This window comes from Narcine bancroftii, chromosome 3 (assembly GCF_036971445.1).
Source record: "Narcine bancroftii isolate sNarBan1 chromosome 3, sNarBan1.hap1, whole genome shotgun sequence".
Lineage (NCBI taxonomy): Eukaryota > Metazoa > Chordata > Chondrichthyes > Torpediniformes > Narcinidae > Narcine > Narcine bancroftii.
The window spans coordinates 78,297,018-78,319,428 of NC_091471.1; the positions used below are offsets into that span (position 1 = coordinate 78,297,018).

At 42.1% G+C, this 22,411-nt stretch overlaps 1 protein-coding gene across 1 annotated transcript in view; it reads left to right on the plus strand.

Moving 5' to 3' along the window:
- itga1 (integrin, alpha 1) overlaps positions 1–22,411 on the plus strand; it is a 285,994-nt gene that overhangs the window by 212,395 nt on the left and 51,188 nt on the right. Inside the window, exons 18-20 of the mRNA XM_069924322.1 lie at positions 240–376; positions 2,445–2,555; positions 14,112–14,197. Coding sequence (XP_069780423.1) covers positions 240–376; positions 2,445–2,555; positions 14,112–14,197 — 334 coding nt within the window. The remainder of the gene's footprint in view (positions 1–239; positions 377–2,444; positions 2,556–14,111; positions 14,198–22,411) is intronic.

Consider the following 22,411-nt stretch of genomic DNA (forward strand, 5'->3'; position numbering starts at 1 on the left):
AGTTACAGTGGTGTAAACTATTAAAATGGCATGCAGCAGGGAACCTCTTGATATAAGTGGTCTGGAAACTATTCACCATATTGATGCAATAATTGGTTCCTCATTTTGTATATGGATATCTTTGTTAAAATAAACTTCAGGATGGATGGAACTAGGGGTCAACCTCACAAGTGTGTAGATCAGCAGCTAACAAATCAGAAGTTATAATAAGGACTGAGTGAACACTATTTTTATTGCAGTCCTTGAATACAGTATCAGACTAGACTCTGCACGACGTGTCTCAAGAGCTCTCTTTAATGAAACACATGAAAGAAATATCCAAGGAAACATCACTTTACCCTTCCAGAACTGTACTGAGCACATCTTCTACATGTTGGCAAGTAAACTACTTTGCTTTTGACTGTGTGAAAATTGCTTTCCTTGTGATTCAGTGGGTAACCATTCCTATGTATGATAACATCTCAATTCCAACAAACCTTCATAGAAATGGATAGTTTAACAGCAGATAAGGGATAGCATTAGACTTACTATAATTGCCCAATATTCATCTATTGACAGAACATTACATGAGATTGATATTCCAGAAATATCAAGTTTCTGTAGAAACAAATCTCCAACTATAATAAAGATTTTAAAATATAATTTAAAAGTTTTAAGTGCCCTCCTTACAGTTTTCAAATTTGTATCTGGAAGACAAATTTCTTAACAAATTATGAATTTTTACCTCTGAATTATCACTTTTTTTCTGGGAATAGAGTCATTGTACCCTTGGGATCAATACTGTTGTTTAAGAATAGATCTATACACACCCTGAACCTGGCCTCTTCCCTCTGGGATTTGAAGTTCAGACATGGTGATTGTTAATCCCTTCTTATGTGACAGTAAAGATCCAATGCTATATAAATCCAATTTCTCTCACCCATGGTTTTAATTGACACAGCCACAAGGGCTGCAGATCTGCAAAGTCAACCCCAAATTACTGGAATGGAGAAGGGGAGATGAACATTGAAGATCTGTCTCCAAATGTGAAAAAATGTTGCTTTGAACAGTGCTGTATTCTCTCTCCCTGAAATATTCACTTCTTTTCCACCTCTTTTCCTCATGTTTGAAGCATAAATATATGGGTGTAATATTGGCCAGAACTGAGCATGTAACTGGAGAGATAGTTATATGTTTGCATTCAGAGGAAGTATTGCTAAAGAATCAGAAGCAAAATGTTTGACATTTTAAAGTTATGATTTTAATCATTGTTCATGTTTAAATACTCTTTAAGTAGAAAATTGTTTATTAAAAAGAAATAGAATACTGTAGTAGACTTGCAAAATTTAAAGACAGTCATGCTTTTGAGGTACTTGTCTTCTTCAGCATTTCCTAATACAGTCAAAATAGTCCCGCCTGCTCTTTATTTGTTCCTTGAGCTTAACTTTATTATTAGGCCCTTTTTTCTGAAGCTGCATCAACAGTTTAACTGAAGTTGGGAAAACTGACCACTTTATACTATGTTAAAATATCATGGGGAATCAAGGTTCAAATAGGAAACTGATCTTCAGTCCCAATTGTGCCCAATCTCTGATTCCACTGTAGTTAGGGGAGAATGTCTAATGGCAGGGAAGTTGACAAATGAGCATGGGAGTAAAGGATGACAGTGGTATTCCTGCTCCCCTCGTTCTGCAAGTAAAGCTGCAAATCCATCAAACCTTTCCATGCACATTTCTTATTTCCCAGTTTAACAGAGTTACTGGACTGAAACCTAGAAACTAGAATAAATCTGAGGCACATCTCTGTTAATAGGTGACATACCTTTGAGATACCTATCTCTTGTCCTTCCTCAATCAAAGGTGGAATTGGGGAGGTTACTGTCAGATTGAGATATACAAAATACTTGCATCTCTCCTGATCTGAACCCATTCTTTTTGATCATTTAAAATGACCATTAATGCTCCATATTGTTAAATTTTAAACAAAAATGTCTTTCCTCAGGTGTTGACAGCATATATTGCATGATTAAAAATTTTAAGTATAGACATCCAGCATGATAATGGGCTCTTCTGGTCCACATACCTGTGCCCCCCCCCCGCCCCAAATACATCAATTCACCTACAATCCCTGTATGCCTTTGAAGGGTGGGAGGAAACCGGAGCACCCAGAGGAAACCCACACAGAAATGGGGAGAACGTACAAATACTTTACGGACAGCGCCAGATTTGAAACAGGGTCACTGGCTTTGTAATAGCATTACACTAATTGCTATGCTAATCATACCATGCAATAATTTTTATAACTACTTAGTATCATTTGCCTGCCACCAGATTCTTGCTGAGGATCAGTAAATGTTAAAACAATATCATTGCTTTTTTTCCCTTTTTTGTATGTCAGTGTTTATATTGTGTGACTGACACTCCTTGAAATTGACAACCCACTGTACATTTCTTCCAAAATTTTAGGATGCTCCAGATTTTCTAAATCCCGTAGAGATCTTGTTGAAGTTTGATCTATCAAATCCAGAAGAAGGACCAGTTCTGGACATTGACCTGCCAAATTCAAAGAAAGCTTTGGTAATGTAACAAAACACAGATGATTAATTTTGACATACAGCACAGTTGCAGGCCCTTTCGGCACACAAGTCTGTACCACCCAAGTTCCCCAATTAACCTACAACCTCCATATATTTTGAAGAGTGGGAGGAAACCAGAGCACCTGGAAGGAACCTATGTAGACATAGAGAGAACAAACAAACTCCTTATAGACAGCGCCCAATTCAAACATGGGCCACTGGCACTGTAGTCGTGTTGCACTAATTGCTACATTAAACGAGCCACCCAGAATCTTTATTTAAATGTGACAAATCTAAGTTATTCAGAAGAAATTTTATTTTAAAAATGTTGCTGTCTAAAAATTATACCTATTTGTATATAGCGCAGATTAAAAAGAGGTTTGCCCCTGACTTGCACCCATTTCCGCTTACTCTTGCTCATTACAAAATTGGAAGAGGTATTTCCTGACATGTTGTAACCAAAGTATTCCATGGATTGGGCAGCATCGATCGGAGATAAAGCAATGACAATATTACGAGTCGGAACCCTTCATCAGCATGGATGCTGCTCAACCTGAGGATTTGCTCCACCCCAGTATTTTTTTTCTCTAGATTCCAGCGTCTGCAGTATAGTAAGTCTCTCTCCTAAATGGCTTACATTTATATATCTAGTAAGCAATAATTGGCTGTAAAATGTGACGAGGCTTTAACACAGTTAAAGCAAAGCTAGCCATGATAATAACTTACTTAAGGAAGGAAGTTCTATATTTTTGTGATTTTCTGGTTTTAATATAACTGTTATATGTAGCTCCCAATAATATACATAAAAGTGCCTGATCCAGTTTCTGCCACTGCAATGGCCAATTTATAAAGAAAAATAAATGGTTAGAGACATGTCCTCCACAATGCCCATTTCCCAGTGATGGAATATAAATGTAAAAGAGGCAGAAGGATCATTCCCAATCCCACCACGTGACTGTAAGGGCTAAAAGAGGAAGTACAGAGCTCCACAACCAGCTCAGCATGCAGACCTTTGGCAATGGATCATTTTAGGATTCAAGACTCTAAAAGCAACCATGTCCCAGATGTGAGAGCTGAATCCTACCAAGTTCAGACATAAAGCAGTCCAGCAAGAAATGTTGCCCATTCATATTTCCCACATCCAGTTGTATTCCAGTAAAGTACCATGACATTATCCCTGATATTATTTTGCCATTAAGAGTAACCAAATAAACTTAACACAAAATAGGCCATGTCTTGATGGGAAATGATAGCAGGTCCATATGGAACTCCAGGTGTTTCCCTGTGGAGCAGCCAGCAAATTCCAAATTTCCGCATATTTCTGTACAAATGCAGAAGTTTCAAAGTTCCTGAGGTCATTACTTGGCACTTTTATGCTTGACCATGCAACTTTTCACATTAATCTTCTCAGAAATATTGAGATGCAGCAATGCCCAGTACATGCAACTTAAATTGCCTGTTACAGTGGAACCATTTCAGAGTAATTTATAATTGATTTTAAATGGATAAGAACAAATGATGAAGATATCTGTATTTTTATACTTACAATTGTTTGAGTTTATAACAAGATCACAAGAGATAGGAGCAGAAATAGGCCAATCAGCCCATCAAGTCTGTTGCACCATTCTATCATGAGATGATCCATCCTCCCACTCAGCCCCACTCCTCGGTCTTCCCACCATAACCCTTGATGCCCTGACTTATCAAATACCTGCCAATTTCTTCTTTAAATACACCCAACAACCTTGCTTACACAGGTGTCTGTGTCAATAAGTTCCACAGACTCTAGACCTTTAGCTTATTTGTACATTATTTCAGATAGATATTTTTCAATTTGATTTTTGTAGTTTGATAATCTTTTACACTTTTGAATGTCTCTAAACCAGAGAGCATAGGGCTTGACCTCACAATCTTATTTCATGGCACATTACGCCAAGCTATTTTCTGTTTAATAACATTAGCACAGGCCTGATCAATGAATGAGAGTTCTCTAAGAGTATTCAAATAGTACTTTATATTCCGCAATGAAGATGGAAGAGATGATTAGAGGCAGTAATTCTTTGACCATTGAATAAATATTAAAAAGGATTTCAGTGAATCAATGAAGGTCAACATTATACTTAAGTGCATTCTCTCCTGATATATAGGACTCTACGGCATAGTACAGTCCCTTTCGCCCTCAATGTTGTGCTGACCCATACATCCCTAAAAAAGTATTAAACCCACCTACCCCATAACCCTCTATTGTTCCTTCAACCATCTGCCTGACTCTCTTAAATGCCCCTAATGCCTCAGCCTCCACCACCATCCCAGCCAATGCATTCCAAGCACCCACAAATCTATGCATATGAAAAGAATTGACATCGCCCCTAAACTTACCTCCCCTAACTTTGTAAAATGTACTCTTGAGTTTGCATTCCTGCCCTGGGAAACAGGCACTGGCTGTCCATCCTATCTATGCCTCTCATAATCTTGTAGACCTCTATTAAGTCTCCTCTTATCCTTTTACGCTCCCAGCTCTGCTAACCTTGCCTCCTAAAACTTATTTTCCAATCCAGGCAACATCCTGGTAAATTTCCTTTTCACCCTCTCCATGGCTTCCATATAATGAGGCGACCAGAATGGAACAAAATTCTCTAGTGTGGTCTCACCAGAGATTTGTAGAGTTGCAACATCACTTCTCTAGTCCTGAACTCGATGCCCCTGTTAATGAAGCCCAACATCCCCTAGGCTATCTTAACTATCCTATCAAGCTGTGCAGAGACCTTGAGGGATGTATGGATTTGAACCCCAAGGTTCCTCTGTCCATCCACACTCTTAAGTAACCAACCATTAACCCTGTACTCAGCCTTCTGGTTTGTCCTTCCAAAATGCATCACCTCACACTTATTCGGATTGAACTCCATCTGCCACTTTTCCACCCATCCTCATGTAACCTTCTTCAACCTTCAGTTCCATCCACAACTCCTCCAACCTGGTGTCATCCACAAACCTACTGACTCATCCTTCAGCCTCCTTATCCAGGTCATTTATAAAAATCACAAAGAGCAGGGTTCCTAGAACAGATCCCTGTGGCACTTCACTAGTCATGACCTTCAGGCAGAATACGTTCCTTCCACTACTACTCTCTGCTTTCTTCCTACAAGCCAATTTTTTATCCACACAGCCATGGTTCCATTGATCCCATGCTTCATGGCTTTCTGGATGAGTCTCTCGTGGGGCACCTTGATAAATGCCTTGTTAAAATCTACTGCCCTACCTTCAACAATTTCTTTTGTTACCTCCTCAAAAAAGTCAATTAGGCTCATGAGGCAAGATCTTCCCTTCACTGACTATCCTTCAATTGACTTTATTTCTCCAAATGCTAATAGATTCTTAAGAATCCTCTCCAATATTTTGCGCACCACAGACGTTAGACTCACCAGTCTATAATTTCCAGGATTCTCCCTATTACCTTTTTTTAAACAAGGGGACTACATTTGCCATTCTCAAATCATCTGACACATCCCCTGTGGCCAAAGAGAATTCAAATATCATTTCTACTGCCCCAGCTATCTTTTCTCTCACTTCCCACAGCAACCTGGGGTATAATCGCATCCATCCCCAGGGACTTACCAATCTTGATGTTTCTATGACGATCCAACTCTTCCTCTTCCTTAATCTACATTGTCCAGCACACAGGCCTGTTCTATTCTGACTTCACCCTGATCAAGGTTCATTTATTTTGTGAATACTGAAGTAATGTATTCATTTAGGACCTCCAAACCTCCTCTGTCTCCAGACACATTTCACGTCCTTTATCCTTTAGTATCCCCACCCTCATTCCCATCATCCTTCTGTTCCTCACCTAGGTATAGAACACCTAGGGGTTCTCCTTAATCCTACATGCCAAAGCCTTCTCATGCCCCCTTCGAACTCTCCTAACTCCTTTCTTCTATTTCTCACGAGCCCTTCCTGTTTCCTGCTTCCTACCATCTAACATATGCTTCCTTCCTCCTCTTCATAAATTGCCTCACCTGTTTTGTCAGCCATGATTCCCTTTTCCTTGTCCCAGTGGGACAAACCTATCCTGAACCCAGCACAAGTGGTCCTTAAACTTCCTCCACATTACTTCCGTGCTTTCACCCTTGAACTTCTGTTTCCAATTTACTCTTGCTAGTTCCAGCCTCATTTCTTCTTAATTAGCCCTTTTTCTAGTTAAGCACTTTCTTATTTTGTCCCATCCTATTCTTTTTAAAGCACCTAAACTCTGGTACCTGCATCAGCCAATCCTGCCCATCCTCCAGCCAAGTTACTGTAACGGCCACATCATCGTAGTTCCAAGTACTGATCCATCCTCTAAGTTCATCCCTTTTATTCCTCATAAATAGAAACATTTCAACCCTCCCTAACTGGCTACATTTATGTTTTGTCCCTGCCTATCCTTCATCACCAACTCAGAACACATAGAATCATGCTTTTTACCTCCTTCTTTATACTCTGCACTCACATTCTGTTCCCACCACCCAGCCAAACCAGTTTAAACCCTCCCCAACAGCTCTAGCAAACCTACCTGTCAGAATATTGGTCCTTTTCCAGTTCAGGTGCAGCCCATCCTTTTTTCCCCAGAAGAGATCCCAATGATCCATGAATCTGAACCCCTGCATCAACTCTTTAGCCAAACATTCATCTGCCACCTAAGATTTCCACCCTTGGGGTCCTGCTTTTTAACTTTTTCCCAACTTTCTATATTCCCTCTTCAGGACCTCATCCTTACTCCTATCTATGTCATTGGTCCCCACGTGGACCACAACATCTGGCTGCTCACCTTCCCTCTCCAGCATGCTATGAACTTGTGGTGATATGACCACCAGCCTACTGCAGGAGACGATCTCTGTACCTGCAGGAACACCACCTAAAGGGCTGACTCCACCTGGCCGGCTGTCAATCAGCGGACCTGAATATAAACTTGAGCTGGTCCCTCCTGAGCCAGTCACACAGGGAGCTACCAAGGCTTGAACTGATGTTCATACTTTTACTGGAATAAAGCCTGTTGTACCGTCTTTTGGGTTTTGCACTTGCTTGCTGCTACCTCAGCCCACAACAGAACTCAATCAGAGACTTTCCTTAGGCTGGCACCTGGGAGTCAACATACCATCTGGGAGTCTAGATCTTGCCCTCCAAATCTCCCATCTGCTCTCATAACCAATGTCCCCAATTACCATAACTCTCCTATTTCCAACCTTCCCTTCTGAGCTGAAAGGCCATCCCCTGTGCCAGAGCCATGACCACCACAACCTTGATAGATCATCCTCCCCAACAATATTCAAAACAGTATACTTATTCTTCAGCAGAACAGCCACTGGGGTACTCTGCACTGTCTGTCTTTTCCCCTTCCCTCTCCTAACAGACATCCAGTTACTTGTCTCCTGACTTTTAGAGGTGACTTCTCCCTGAAGCTCCTCTCTATCACTGCCTCGTCCTCTTGAATGATCCTGTGTTAATCCAGCTCCAGCTTCCTAGCATGGTTTCTCAGGAGATGTAGCTTGATGCGCCTCATGCAGGTGTATTCATCAGGATCAATTGCGCTGTCCCAGATTTCCTACATCCTGCAATCGGAGCACTCAACTGCCCTAACTGCTACTGACTCCATTAATTCATCCCAATTTAAATTCAAAGATTCTCATTCTCTCTCTCTCTCTCTCCCTCTCCCCCCCTCCCCCCCTGCTCTTTTTGTATTTACTACGATTCTCTGCCCTAATATGCTGGTAATATGGCTCCTCAGCTAATTTCAATGAAAACTTTGGGTAATTCCTCCCTCACTCCCTAATGGAAATCAAGCAGAGCTCCAGGAGATCACTGGAATTTGTGGTACATTACCAGCAAGACTTATTCTAATGACCAACTTCAAAATGTAACTTCCCCTCACCACTGCTCCCGCCAAGCCTCACTGCATCCGGGCCCCTCCCCACGGCACCTGGCAAAACTCACTATGTCTGGCCCCTTCTCAATCTCGCCCTCTCGCCAGAACTAGAATAGTGCAACAGTAAGGCATGATACAGAAGAGCAGAGAGAAATCAGTTAATGCAGAGCAAGGGCAACATAATATCCTTGAATCTTATGGTGTGTGAATTCGCATTCATGGCAGGAGGAGGGTGAAGAGAATATGACCAGGTGGGATGAATCTTTTTACATCTTAAGTTGCTTTACCAAGATAGCAGAAGTGAGAAATGGAGTTGAGGGGAAGAGAGGGCTTGTGTGATGGCCTGAACTGCCTTCACATTCTCCCCCATTTCCTGTGGTATTGGACTGAGAAGTTTCCCTACCACACGATGATGCACCCTGATAGGATACTTTCAACTTGTTGAAGTTATTAAGGGATACAGGTGACATATGAAATTTCCTCAGACTTTTGAAGAAGTAGTGGCGTTCATGTGTTCTTTCAGCCATTGTATGGGCATGGGTGAACCAGGACTGGGAACTCTTTGCTGATATTTTGATGGTTAATTTTATTGACTTTTAGAGTCAAAGGATAGATTTATGCAGCTCAGAAACAGACAATGTATTTTTTAAGTAGAGATTTTTCTATATTAAAACATGTTGTAAGCTTTCTTTATGCATGTGAACCACACGTGCTCAGTTAAACAGATGCAAATACAGTACTGTACTCCTGTTTAAAGTTCTGTTATTTACCTCTGCTGCCATCTAATGGTTAAATTGTCCTTTGTGAAGCTGCTGCTAAATGAAATACTTCTAAAATGTCTGAAATTTACATGCATATTAGTGGAAGTCATTCCAAACAGAAAAGTATTATTGTGTAGTCTGAAGACTAGGAATTCAATCATTCTAAGGGGATTATTTGAAGTGGAAATATGGGCAATCTTTGGCTTGGCTTCGCGGACGAAGATTTATGGAGGGGTAATGTCCACGTCAGCTGCAGGCTCGTTTGTGGCTGACAAGTCCGATGCGGGACAGGCAGACACGGTTGCAGCGGTTGCAATATGGGCAATATGCACATCATATCAAACTGAGTTCATGAGAATTGGAGAAACAGGACTCTGGAAAAAGCAACCGAATCTCTGAAATAATGTCAGAACTCAGAATTATCATTGATCCAGATGACTTGCCAAGAATTGTTATTAATTTATTCATTTGTGGCTATCTGAAGAGCAATATCAAGGTCAGAATATATTATAAATCCCTACTTGTCCTTGAGAAAATCAGGCTGGGGTATCTCCTTTTAACCACTGCAATCCTTCTGCTGAAGGTATCCCACAGTGCTCGTAGGAAGTGTATAAGATTTATATCTAAGAAGAATGAAGGAATGGCAGTAAATTTCCAAGAAAGGATGGTGTACACAACCTGTATTCCCATATGCCAGAAGTCCTGGTCCTTTTTGATTGTAGAGGATGTAGATTTGGGAATAGCTTGAGCAAACGACTGCAGATCATTTTGTAGGAAGTACACAGCTTAGACTTTATGCATTGGTGGTGGTGCAATTACTTTAGATGATGGATGAAGTGCAAATCAAGTGGATCAGATGGTCTGGAGTTTTTTGAGTATTGTCAAAAATGCCCTCACAGGCAAGTGGAGAATTTCCCATTATCTCTTGTACATTTATAGATGGTGGAAGGAGTTTTAGGTGTCAGCAATGAATCTCTCAATGCAGGATACCCAGCTTTAACCTGCTTTCATGGCCACAATATTTACATAGCTAGAATCTTTGGTCAGCAACAGACTATTGATGTTGCAAATTGCCAAAGAGAAGCAGTTAAGCTCTCCCTTGGTGAAGGCAGTCATTGCCAGGTGCTTTTGAGATGTGAATGTTCCTTGCCACCAAACATCCTACACCTGGATCTTGTCTAGTTGCATGCAGATATTTAACTGTTCCATTTGCAGAGAATTTGCAAACAAAATTAAACATTGAACAATAATCAGTGGCCTTCACCTCTCCGGAAGAACATAGGTTAGAGCATAGAATATAACATTTGGGTTATTGTAGTGTAACTTACAAAACACACCTCGGACTGTAATCAGAATATGCGCTTTTCTGATCACCATAATATAGGGAGGATGTGGTAGCAATGGAGAGAGCGCAAAGGAAATTCGTATTTCAGAATTCAGATATGTTGTCAGACATATTTGATGATACATGACAGTTGGATAACCATGTTGAGGAACATGTATTTTCCTGGAGGAGAAGCCCAGTACCTCTTCAGTGGATTGCAATATGGCCATTTTCAGCTGATCCCAGAGGGTTTCAGGAGATGTGTCCGTGAGGCAGTTTGCATCCTCGAGCTTTGCTTGGAGGTTTGCCTGGAAGTTTCCTCTCACTACGTCTGACTGCAAGTTTCCAACATTGAACCTCTTTCTGGGGGCTCCACTGTTCTTGAACTTTGGCTTGAAGTGAAGGTTGAGCTTTCAGCGAACAAGCCGGTGGTCAGTGTGGCATTCCGGGCTGGGCATGACCCTGATGTGGAGCACATCTCGTTTGTCTCTTCCTCGCACCAGAACGTAGTCCAGGAGGTGCCAGTGTTTAGATCGGGGATGCATCCAGGTAGTCTTCAGGCTGTCTCTCTGCTGGAAAAGGGTGTTAGTAATGACAACATGGTTATCCAACTGCACGAAAACCAACAAGGTCGGGTCAGATATAGCAATGAGCTCTCCGAACCCTTCTCCATTGACAATGGCGTGAAGCAAGGCTGCGTCCTCGCACCAACCCTCTTTACTATCTTCTTCAGCATGAAGCTGAAACAAGCCATGAAAGACCTCAACAATGAAGACGGTGTTTACATTCGGTACCGCACGGATGGCAGTTTCTTCAATCTGAGGCACCTGCAAGCTCACACCAAGACACAAGAGCAACTTGTCTGTGAACTACTCTTTGCAGACAATGCCGCTTTAGTTGCCCATTCAGAGCCAGCTTTCCAGCGCATGACGTCCTGTTTTGTGGAAACTGCCAAAATGTTTGACCTGGAAGTCAGCCTGAAGAAAACTGAGGTCCTCCATCAGACAGCTCCCCACCATGACCACCAGCCCTCCCACATCTCCATCGGGCACACAGAACTCAAAATGGTCAACCAGTTAACCTACCTCGGCTGCACCATTTCATCTGATGCAAGGATTGACAAAGAGATAGACAACAGACTCGCCAAGGCAAATAGCGCCTTTGGAAGACTACACAAAAGAGTCTGGAAAAACAACCACCTGAAGAAACACACAAAGATCAGTGTGTACAGAGCCATTGTCCTGTTCGGCTCCGAATCATGGGTCCTCTACAGGCATCACCTACAGCTCCTAGAACGCTTCCATCAGCGCTGTCTCCGCTCCATCCCCAACATTCATTGGAATTACTTCATCACCAACATCGAAGTACTCGAGCTGGCAGAGTCCGCAAGCATTGAATCCATGCAGCTGAAGACCCAACTGTGCTGCATGGGTCACGTCTCCAGAATGGAGGACCATTTCCTTCCCAAGATCGTGTTCTACGGCGAGCTCTCCACTGGCCACCAAGACAGAGGTGCACCAAAGAAGAGGTACAAGGACTTCTTAAAGAAATCCCTCTTGGTGCCTGCTACATTGACCACCGCCAGTGGGCTGATATCACCTCCAACCGTGCATCTTGGCGCCTCACGGTTCGGCGGGCAGCAACCTCCTTTGAAGAAAACCGCAGAGCCCACCTCACTGACAAAAGACAAAGGAGGAAAAAAACCCAACACCCAACCCCAACGAACCAATTTTCCCTTGTAACCACTGCAACCATGCCTGCCTGTCCCGCATCGGGTCAACGTACACAAGTAAACAAATAAAGAAATGAAAACAAACTTTGGAACCCAGCGAGAATTAAAATATCAATAAAGACTTTTAAATGAGTCCCTGATTGAGTTTGTTGTTGAGGAGTCTGATGGTGGAGGGGTAGCAGCTGTTCCTGAACCTGGTGGTGCGAGTCTTGTGGCACCTATACCTCTCTCCTGATGCCAGCAGTGGGAACCGAGCATGTACTGAGTGGTGTGGATTTTGATGATTGCTGATGCTCTCCAATGGCAGTGTTCCCTGTCGATGTTATTGTTAGTGGGGAGAGTTTTTCCTGTGATGTCCTGGGCTGTGTCCACTATCTTTTTGGAGGGCTTTATGCTCAGAGATATCAGTCTCCCCATACAAGACCATGATGCAGCCAGTCAGTACACTTTCCATTACACATCTGTAGAAATTTGCCAGGTCTCGGATATCATTCCAAATCTTCACAAACTCCTGAGGAAGTAGAGGCACTGATGCACTTCCTTCACGATGCCATTAGTGTGTTGGGTCCAGGAAAGATCCTCCGAGATAGTGACTCCCAAGAACTTAAATTTTCTCACCCTCTCCACCTCTAATCCCCCAGTGATCACTGGGTCGCACACCTCTGGTTTTCCCTTCCTGAAGTCAACAATCAGCTCCTTAGTTTCAGTGACATTGAGTGTGAGGTTGTTGTTGGTGCACCATTTAGCCAAGTCTTCAATCTCCCTCCTGTGTGCTGACTCTTCGCTCTAGTCCATGGATAGAAGAATATGCAGGCAAATTTAAATTAAATTTAAATGGAATTGGTGCAGATGTGAAAAATGGTTGGCATGGAATATGAAAGGCCAAACTCTAAAATTGACTCTAAAATTCTTTGAGGTAAGATTGATAGACAGTTGGTGCCAACTGGAGGAAGAAAGCTGAGAACATAACAGAGGTTGGAAGGTAGAGAAACACAAATACTGCAGATGCTGGAATCATGCGCAAACAATCACTGGAGGAATTTGGCAGAAATGGTCCCCAACATTTCGGGTTAAGGGATCTGCCTTGGATGCTGTCTTACCCACAATGGCTCCAGCAATTCATTGTTTGCTCACAGGGTGGAAGGTAATGAGTCGGGACAACAAAAGGCTGCAGATTTGGAATCAGAAAAGAAAGTAGAGTGGAACCAAGTACAGGAGGGAGCAGATGGCAGCAGTAGGCGATGGGGGACACTCACTATCCCAGCAAAGACACCTTTCCCATAATGCATCTTCTACAGCATCTTTTAAAAATGTGGATTCTGCTCCATTCCATAGACACCAAACCAACCTGATGTGAGATAGATTAGTAGTGACCAGACTCATGTTAATGTTAAACTATATATAAATAATTGTGGGCATTTTTAAATTGGAAATGTGATGGAGCTTGTCTTCCATTTCCATGACTTGTAAGTAAAAACACAATGCTAGAGAAACTCAACAGGTCAAACTGTGTATTTTATGCAGTAAAGATACATTAGCATTTCGGGCTTGAGCCCTTCATGGTACTATATACTGTACCTTTATCTTTGCTACATAAAGTGTGTTGCTTGACCTGATGAGTTTCTCCAACATTGTGCTTTTACTTCAAACACAGTGCCTGCAGACTTCCATGTTTTACCTCCATGAGCTTATTGCAAATTCTGCACATTTACATTCATGAAGTGTCACTCTGGTGTAGTGCAAGATCGAAAAAATACACACAAGTCTCACATTTTCTGCATGCAACAAGTTTTTTGTAAATGCAATGAAGTGTTTTATGACATTCTGTGTTCCACCAGGTGCCTTTCACGAAAGATTGCGGCAGGGATGGAGAATGTATCAATGACCTTGTGCTCAGTGCCCAGACAGACGTAAAGGGTGATAGGTAATTACATTTACGACATCAAATCAAAAGACGCTGGAGTTAGTCAAGAAGTAAACTGTGTCTGTGTACGATCAAAATTAACATTTTGGATAAACTTTCATTGAATCAAATAATTGTATCAGAGCCTATTCACTTCAACTCGCCCATGCTGATTTATGGGCACCCATCTGTATTAACCCCATCAACTAGAATTTTGTCCATCGCCCTCGGTGCCTCAGCATTTCAAGCCTTCATTTAGACATTTCTTAAATGCTGTCAGCTACCCAGTTTTAACTATTCTCTCATGCAATGTGTTCATGGTACATACACTCTCATGGTGAAGAATCTTTTCTTTGTATCCCCTCTCATTCTCCACCCCTCCCCCACCCCTGTCAAACCCTGAGCTTCTGCCCACTTGTACTATCTATCTCCGTTAGGAGGTAAAGTTTCTTGCAGTCTACCCTATCCGTAGCCTTCATAATTTTAATTTCCTTTCTTACCTTCCTCTTCTCCAGAATAAAAAAACTAAGCTTCTCTGGTGTCTCCTTAAAAGGAGCTGCCACATCCCAAGCAACATCCAGGTGAATCTCTGTACCTGCTTCCAATATTCCTCAGTACCCTCATCCCATTCATGGTGTATCTTGTAGCCTTATGTGCTCCCGAAAAGCATCACATCATACTTGTCTGGAGTGCACTCCAACTACGATTCTCAGCCCATTTCACCTTGACTACTTTGTAGCTGAATTACCTTCAATGCAATTGACAACTTCTCCATGCCATTCGAGAACCCACTGATCTTGCCACCCACATCCAAGTCATTCAGATAAATTACAAATAACAAGGGTCCCAGCACTAACTGTTGTGGGGCGACACTTGTCACAGGTATCCAACTGCAAAATAATCCCTCTACCATCATCTTCTGTCTCCTATTCCCATGAGAATATTTGATGCAGTTTGCTAAATTGCTCTGGACTCCATAAATCACCCCATAACCTCTTTGTCAGAGTACAAAAATAAATCCCTTCTATAGTCCTGCCCTCATTGATACCTATTCAAAGACCAGTCAAATTGGTCAGAGAAGATCTCCCCTTGACAAAACCATTTTGGCTTTCTCCGATTAGTTCCTGCATTTCCAGATGATTATTAATCATCTCCCTGAGAACATTTCCAGTATCTCCCCTTGGGCTCACAGGCCTTTAGTTACCAGATTGCTTTCTGGAAAAGGGAGACCACATTTGCAGATGTCCTCAATCATCTGGTCCTCACTTTTGTCCTATGAAGATTTAAAAATCTCACAGGGAGCATGAATAATCTTTCTTCTTGCCTCCCATACCATCTAGGAAGAGAAAGGTCATAAGAAATATAGCCCAATTTGACATTTGACTTTCCCTGTCTTCTACCCTGTCACAGCTCATCTCTTTTGTGTCCTTCCTTACAATGATTTGAACATGATTTTCTTGATAAATGAATTGGAGGAGGCCACTAAGTGTAGAGTACTTTAGTTTGCCAGTGTCACAAAATTGAGTGTAAAAGCAAATAGTGTAGAAAATCTTCAGAGATAGGAGAATGGGCAAGTGTGAGGCAGAAGGTGTGCAATGACAGTAAATTTAACATTATCTGTTCTGTCAGAAGAAAAAAGTAGATCTGATTATTATTTAAATGATAAAAAATTGCAGCATGCAACACGGAGACCTAGGTGCACAAGTGCATGAATCATGAAATATTGGTTTGAAGGTGCAGTAAGTAATCAATAAGGCAAATGGGATGTTGCCTTTCAATGCGAAGAAGGATTGAACTTAAGACCAGGGAGGTTATGCTGAAATTGTACAGGATACTGGTGAGGCTGCATCTGAGGTACTGTGTGCTGTCCTTGTCTCCTTGCTTGTAAAGGATATAGTGGCTTTCTTTTTCTTGTTAATATATTAATTTGGAAGAGAGAAATATTACACATTACATATAGACCACACTTTAGCCACAATGCAATGCAGAATAAATCATAAGTAACTTTATGGATTGTCTTGTATAACAATGCATGGATACAATGGAAAATCCCTGAAGAAAACTTGACCTCATTTTCTAATATTGCAACATATTCATAGTAAATTATCTGATTGGACTAATCTCTTCAATTTACAAAGAGAAAAAGAGTTTAAAAAAAAAACTAATCCTACCCCTCCCACTAAAAACGATCGCAAATAATATGTAAAGGATCAAGTTCCGAATAACGGAAAGGAAACCCGCAGAGCACGCACGCCTATGTATTCAAATTATAATAGTCCATGAAAGGGTCCCATATCTTGTCAAATTCAATCATGATCTCTTTAAGGTTATATCTAATTTTCTCCAAGCTGAAGCAAGACATAATGTCCAGTATCCATTGCATATGAGTTGGTGGTAAACTATCTTTCCATTTCATCAAAATTGCTCATCTGGCTATCAGTAAAGATTACTATTTTTTAAATTACGTTCAAGGAAATATTTTCCTCTTGAAAATAACCAAACAAAGCAATAAAAGGGCAAGGTTTCACTTTAATCCTAAGAATCTGATGCACTGGCTTTCAAGCAAAGCAGAGCAAGTTCATCAGGTTGATCACCAGGTATTTTTTAGCAGAAATTGAGTACCCTGGGACTCTACTCATTGGAGCTTAGAAAAAAAGAAGAGGAATCTTAGAGAAACAAAAAATTTTTGAAAGGAATAGATAAGATAGAAGCCAGGAGTTTGCCTCCACTGGAGACACACAGGAGTCTGCAGATGCTGAAATTTGATGCCAAACACTATCTGCTCAGTGGGAAGAGCTATATCTGTGGGAGAAAAAGAATGGTCAACATTTCAAGCCAAAATCTTTCATTAAAACTTTACAAGCTGGTAGGTGAGACTAAATCTAGAGGACAAGCCTGAAGATTCATGGGAGTAGATTTAAGATTCTATGTAATTCTCTACCCAAGGAAGCAATAGAGGTAATCTTATGATCTGTATTTACGACACAGATCGATTTTGGAACAATAGGGGAATCAAGGGCTATCGGGAATAGAGTTCAGCATGATCTTACTGGTGGAACAGGCTCAATGGGCCAGATGGCCTACTCCTGCTCATAATTATTATGGACATTATATTCTTGTGGACTTTATGAATACAGACTTTATGATGCATAGAACAGCTTGGGGAAGAGGGACAGAGATTAAAGGAAATGGAAATCAGAAGGAATTAAACAACAAGGATATCAAAGTTCAAATGTGCAGAAGTTCAGAGCTGATAAAACAACTGCTGGTTCTTGGTGAAAATCAAAATCCATGAACTCTCTCTGTCCACAGATGCTGTCTTATACACATTTCCCATATTTTCTGGGTTTTCTTTTAGACTTGTTTGTGAATCCTAAGATTCAACTTTTTGCCTCTTGGCCGGTCCTTTTACATCTACATCTACATCTATTTCATCTTCACGCCCAGTCTCTGTGCATCTCTATTGCCCATCAAGAATATCTTAAAGCCCTCAGCTTCTTCCTGGAATGGCAATCTGCTTTCTCTTTTTATCTCAGCTTCCCATCATCTTCAGCATCTGGCTTGTGTCATAAAATGCAAACAGGGTCCCCATCTGAATCATTGACTGACCATTTCTCTCCATGGATGGTGCCTGACTCATTGAGACCCTTCAGCTTCTCATTGCTTAATGGGAAGTAAATCACAAAAATCTGTGGACACCGTAGTTGAAGTAAAAAAAAACACACAAAATGCTGTAGAATCTCGGGAGATCAAACCGTGTCCAACATGTAGCAAAGATAGAAATATCCAACCAACGTATACCCAACCAAGGTATCAGAGAAGGCGAGCAGGCATCCAAACAAAAGGGTGGGAGGTGACAAAGGCAGGAGATGATAGGAGGATGAGGGGAGAGACGGGACAGCAGCAATAAAGGGGAGGACTGGGTAAGGGAAAAGGAAGGGAAGAACTGGTAAGAAAGGAAAGGGGAGGGAAAAGAAAAGAAAAGACAAGCAAGTTAGCAGAAGGCAGAGAAGTCAATGTTCATACCATTTGGCCAGTGAGGGCCCAGATGAAAGATAAGGTGTTGTTCCTCCAATCCGCAGGTGATCAGGCCATAGACAGAGATGTGGGTCTGGGAGTGTGAGTCAGAAGAATTGAAATGGTTGACTACTGAGATGTGGCTGTAGTTGCAGATGGAGAGGAGTTCCTCAGTGAAGTGATCCCCAAATCTGCGACCAGCCTCTCCAATGTAGAGTACGCCACAAAAGAAGCACCACATGAAGTAAATAAGTGTTGCAGATATACAAATGAAGTGTTGCTTTACTTGAAAGGCCTGTTTGTGGTCTTGATTCTTGGTAAGGGAGGAGGTATGGGCACAGGTTTTGCTCCTCCTGCGGCACAGGGCAAGATTCCGTGGAGAGCGATAGGTGGAGAAGGCTACCTCCCAGAAGCCAACCATTTCAATTCTTCTGAGTCATACTCCCAGACCCACGAGGGAATCACAGAGGGAGCGGTCCCTGCTGAAGTTTGAGAGGGGAGGAGAAGGAAAAAACAAGTGTGGTCGTGGGATCCTGTAGCGACTGCTGGAAATTCTGACTGATAATGGGTTGGATGCCATTCATTCCATAACCCAAATCATTGATTTTCAATTTAAAATGAGAACTGTGTCCACAATAACCCCTGTGGCAACTGGCAGCCAATAAGAATATGATTCCTCTCTTCATTCTGCCAATCAGCCAATGCTCTACCCACACTATTATGTTTCCTGTTACACCATGGGCTCTTATCTTGTTAAGTAGCCTAATGTACAGAGAGTGCCATATGAAAATCCAAATATACAACATCCACTACATCTCCCTTATCCACCCTGCTTATCACTTCTTCAATAAAATCTAATAGGTTTGTCAAGCAAGTTTTTCCCTTTTGGAAGCCATGCTGGGTTTGGCTTATCTTGTCATGTGCCTCCAAGTATTCTGTAACCTCATCCTTGACAATTGACTTCAACTCTTCCCAAACACTGATGTCAGGCTAGCCAGTCTCTAATTTCTTTTCTGCTGCCTCCCTCCTTTCTTGAATAGTGAGGTGACATTTATGATTTTCCAGTCCTCTGGAACCATACCAGAATCTAATGTTTCCTGAAAGATTATTGCCAATGCCTCTAAAAGTTCTACTGCTACTTCTTTCAGAATCTGAGGGTGTAATCATCTGATTCAAGAGATTTACCCACCTTTGGACAATTTGGCTTTCTGAGCACCTTCTCCCTTGAAATAATAACTGCGCTGACTCTGGCATACTAATAGATAGTTTTTTCTCATCTCTAGCCTTCAGTTTCACATTGCCGCCAAAAGATTCCCGTACCTTAATGTTTTTGCAGCTGTTACTTCTTTGAACTTTTAATTTGAAAGATTTTGATTTTCAACAATCAGTTTGTTTTCGTCAAGCATCATTGCACATTCATTTGCTGTTCCAATTATTTTCCAAGATGTAAAGTTATTTCCAATTCTATATCCACCCTCTTACAATCTCTAAGTTTTTAAATTGCAGATTAGTATCATCCTTTTACTGCTGCTACCTTTAATTCAATTTCAACTTTGTATATTCTTCTGTACCGGTTACTATCGATAGCTTGCATGAATGCAATGGTAGGTTTCTACCATTATGATGAAAAAGAGAGGCTCGGCAGATAGCAGTTGATTGAGCTATCGAGTTCAACAGTTGAAGACAGAGGGACAGTTGAATGGGCTATTGAGTTCAACAGTTAGAGGGCAATTAAGGTCAGGTGACCCAAACATCACTATAAAAATGAGGGACTGTGTAGTGAGATGGTCATTTAAACTCTTTCCTTAGCTTACAAACCCTCACCCTGCTGTCCTGCCTAACTTGAAACCCTGACCCCAACCATACTAGTCATTGTTGGAGTGGGCTGAGTCAGAGTGTCTCAAGGCGCTTCAGTGAATAGGGCTGAGGTGGTGGTGTAGGATTTAAAGTAAGAAAGGACCACCCTATTCGGGAAACAAAAAGGATTTCAGCAGGTAGGCATAGGTAAGGGAAATCTTTAGATTTTTTTTCCTCTAGTCATAAACAGTGGGAATGGTAGCCAAGCCAGGGGAATGCTCCTCTTGCAGAATGTGGGTTGTTTTGACGATTTCATCTGTGAGAGGTACATTTAGCTACAACTCCTAACAAGCCAAGTTAAGGAATTGGAGCTGGGGTTGGATGAATTCCAGATCATTCAGGAGGCAGAGGGGGTGATAGACAAGAGTTACGGGACAATATCCACACCAAAGAGGCAGGAGAGTAGATGAGTGACATTCAGGAGAGGGAAAGAGGACAGGCAGGCAGGGCAGGGCAGGGCTGTTCCCCTCAATAAAAATTTGCATTCTGTTGGGTGGGGGGAGGGAAATGACCTACCAGGGACAAGCCACGTCAATTAGGTCTCTAGCGAAGAATCTGGTCTTGTGGCTAAGAAGAAGCAAGCTCTAGTGATAGGGAATTCCATAGTTAGGGGGACAGATTAGAGGTTCTATGGAAGAGATCAAGTTTCAAGAATGGTATGTTGCCTCCCTGCTGCTTGGGTCCGAGATATCTCAGGTCACATTCACGGCATTCTCAGGAGGGAGGGTGAAGAGGTCCTGCAAGGAGAGTTCAGGGCGTTTGGTGCTAGAATGAAGGACAGGGCCCCTAGGGTTGTGATCTCAAAAATTGCAACCCGTGCCACATGCTAATGAGATTAGAAAATGCAGCTTAACATGTGGTTAAAGACATAGTGCAGGAGGGAGGGCTCGATGACCTCACTCTGGTTAGGGAGAATGAGGCTATCGTAGACAAGAGCTACAGGCAGGTGGTTGCACAGAGGCCACAGGTGGAGGGGCAGTGGGTTACCGTTAGGAGGAGGAAAGGGAGGGGTCAGGTTCATGTGCAAGCACCTGAGTCTGAAATCTTCAGAAATCAGTACTCCACCTTGAGTACTATGGTCAGCAGAGATGTGGCGGTCAACCTCTGTGATCCAGAAAGGAAGTGATAAAAGGAAAAGGGCAATAGTCATAGGGGATTCAATTGTTAGGAGGACAGACAGAGGTTTTTGTGGACATGATAAGGAAAACCAGATGGTGGTTTGCCTCCCTGGTGCCAGGGTCCGGGATGTGACTATACACGTTCAGAACATCCTAAAAGAGGAGGGTAAGGAGCCTGAGGTTGTGGTACATGTTGGTACCAATGATGTTGGAAGGAAGGAGGAAGTGGTCCTGCAGAATGGGTATAGGGAGTTGGGTAGGAGGAACACTAAGGGGGTAATCTCTCGATTGCTTCCTGTGCCATGAGACAGTGAGGGCAGAAATAGTATTGGGTGGAGGCTAAAGGGGTGGAGTAAGAGACAGGGTTTCAAGCTTTTGGACCACTGGGACCTTTTTTGGGGAAGATGGGACCTATACCATAATGATGGGTTACATCTTAATCCCAGAGGGACCAGTCTTCTGGTGGGGGCATTTGCTAGGGGTGTCGGGGGGTGGGGGTTAAACTAGTATGGTTGGGGTCAGGGTTTCAAGTTAGGCAGGACAGCAGGGTGAGGGTTTGTAAGCTAAGGAAAGAGACAAGTTTAAATAATTTAAGGGAGGAAAAGCAGGAAGTAGTAAAAACATGTTGTAGTGAAAATTGTGAGAATGGAAGAGAGGAGAATATGCAGAAGGTAGGATGTAGGAGATCCTGAGATGTATTTATTTTAATGCGAGGAGCGTAGTAAGGAAGCTGGATGAGCTAAAGGTGTGGATTGACATGTGGCATTATGATGTTGTGGCCATTTGCAAGACGTGGTTGAAGGAAGGTTGTGACTGGTAGTTGAATGTTCCAGGATTTCGCTGCTTTAGATGTGACAGAGTTGGTGGATTAAGAGGGGGAGGTGTGGCATTACTTGTCAGGGAGGATATTACAGCAATGCTGAGGCAAGATAGACTGGAGGGCTCGTCAAGGGAGACAGTGTGGGTAAAGCTGAAAAATAAGAAGGGTGCGGTTACTATTATGGGCTTATATTATAGGCCTCCAAATGGGGAAAGGGAACTAGAAGAGCAAATGTGCAAGGAAATAGGTGAGATATGCAGTAGAAATAGGGTGGTATTGGTTGGGGATTTCAATTTTCCAAACATAGATTGGAAAACACAGTCAGTTAAAGGGCAGGATGGCTTAGTATTTATGCATTGTGTTCAGGATTGCTTTTTGCAGCAATATGTTGAGATGCCAACTAGAGAGGAAGCGGTGTTAGAT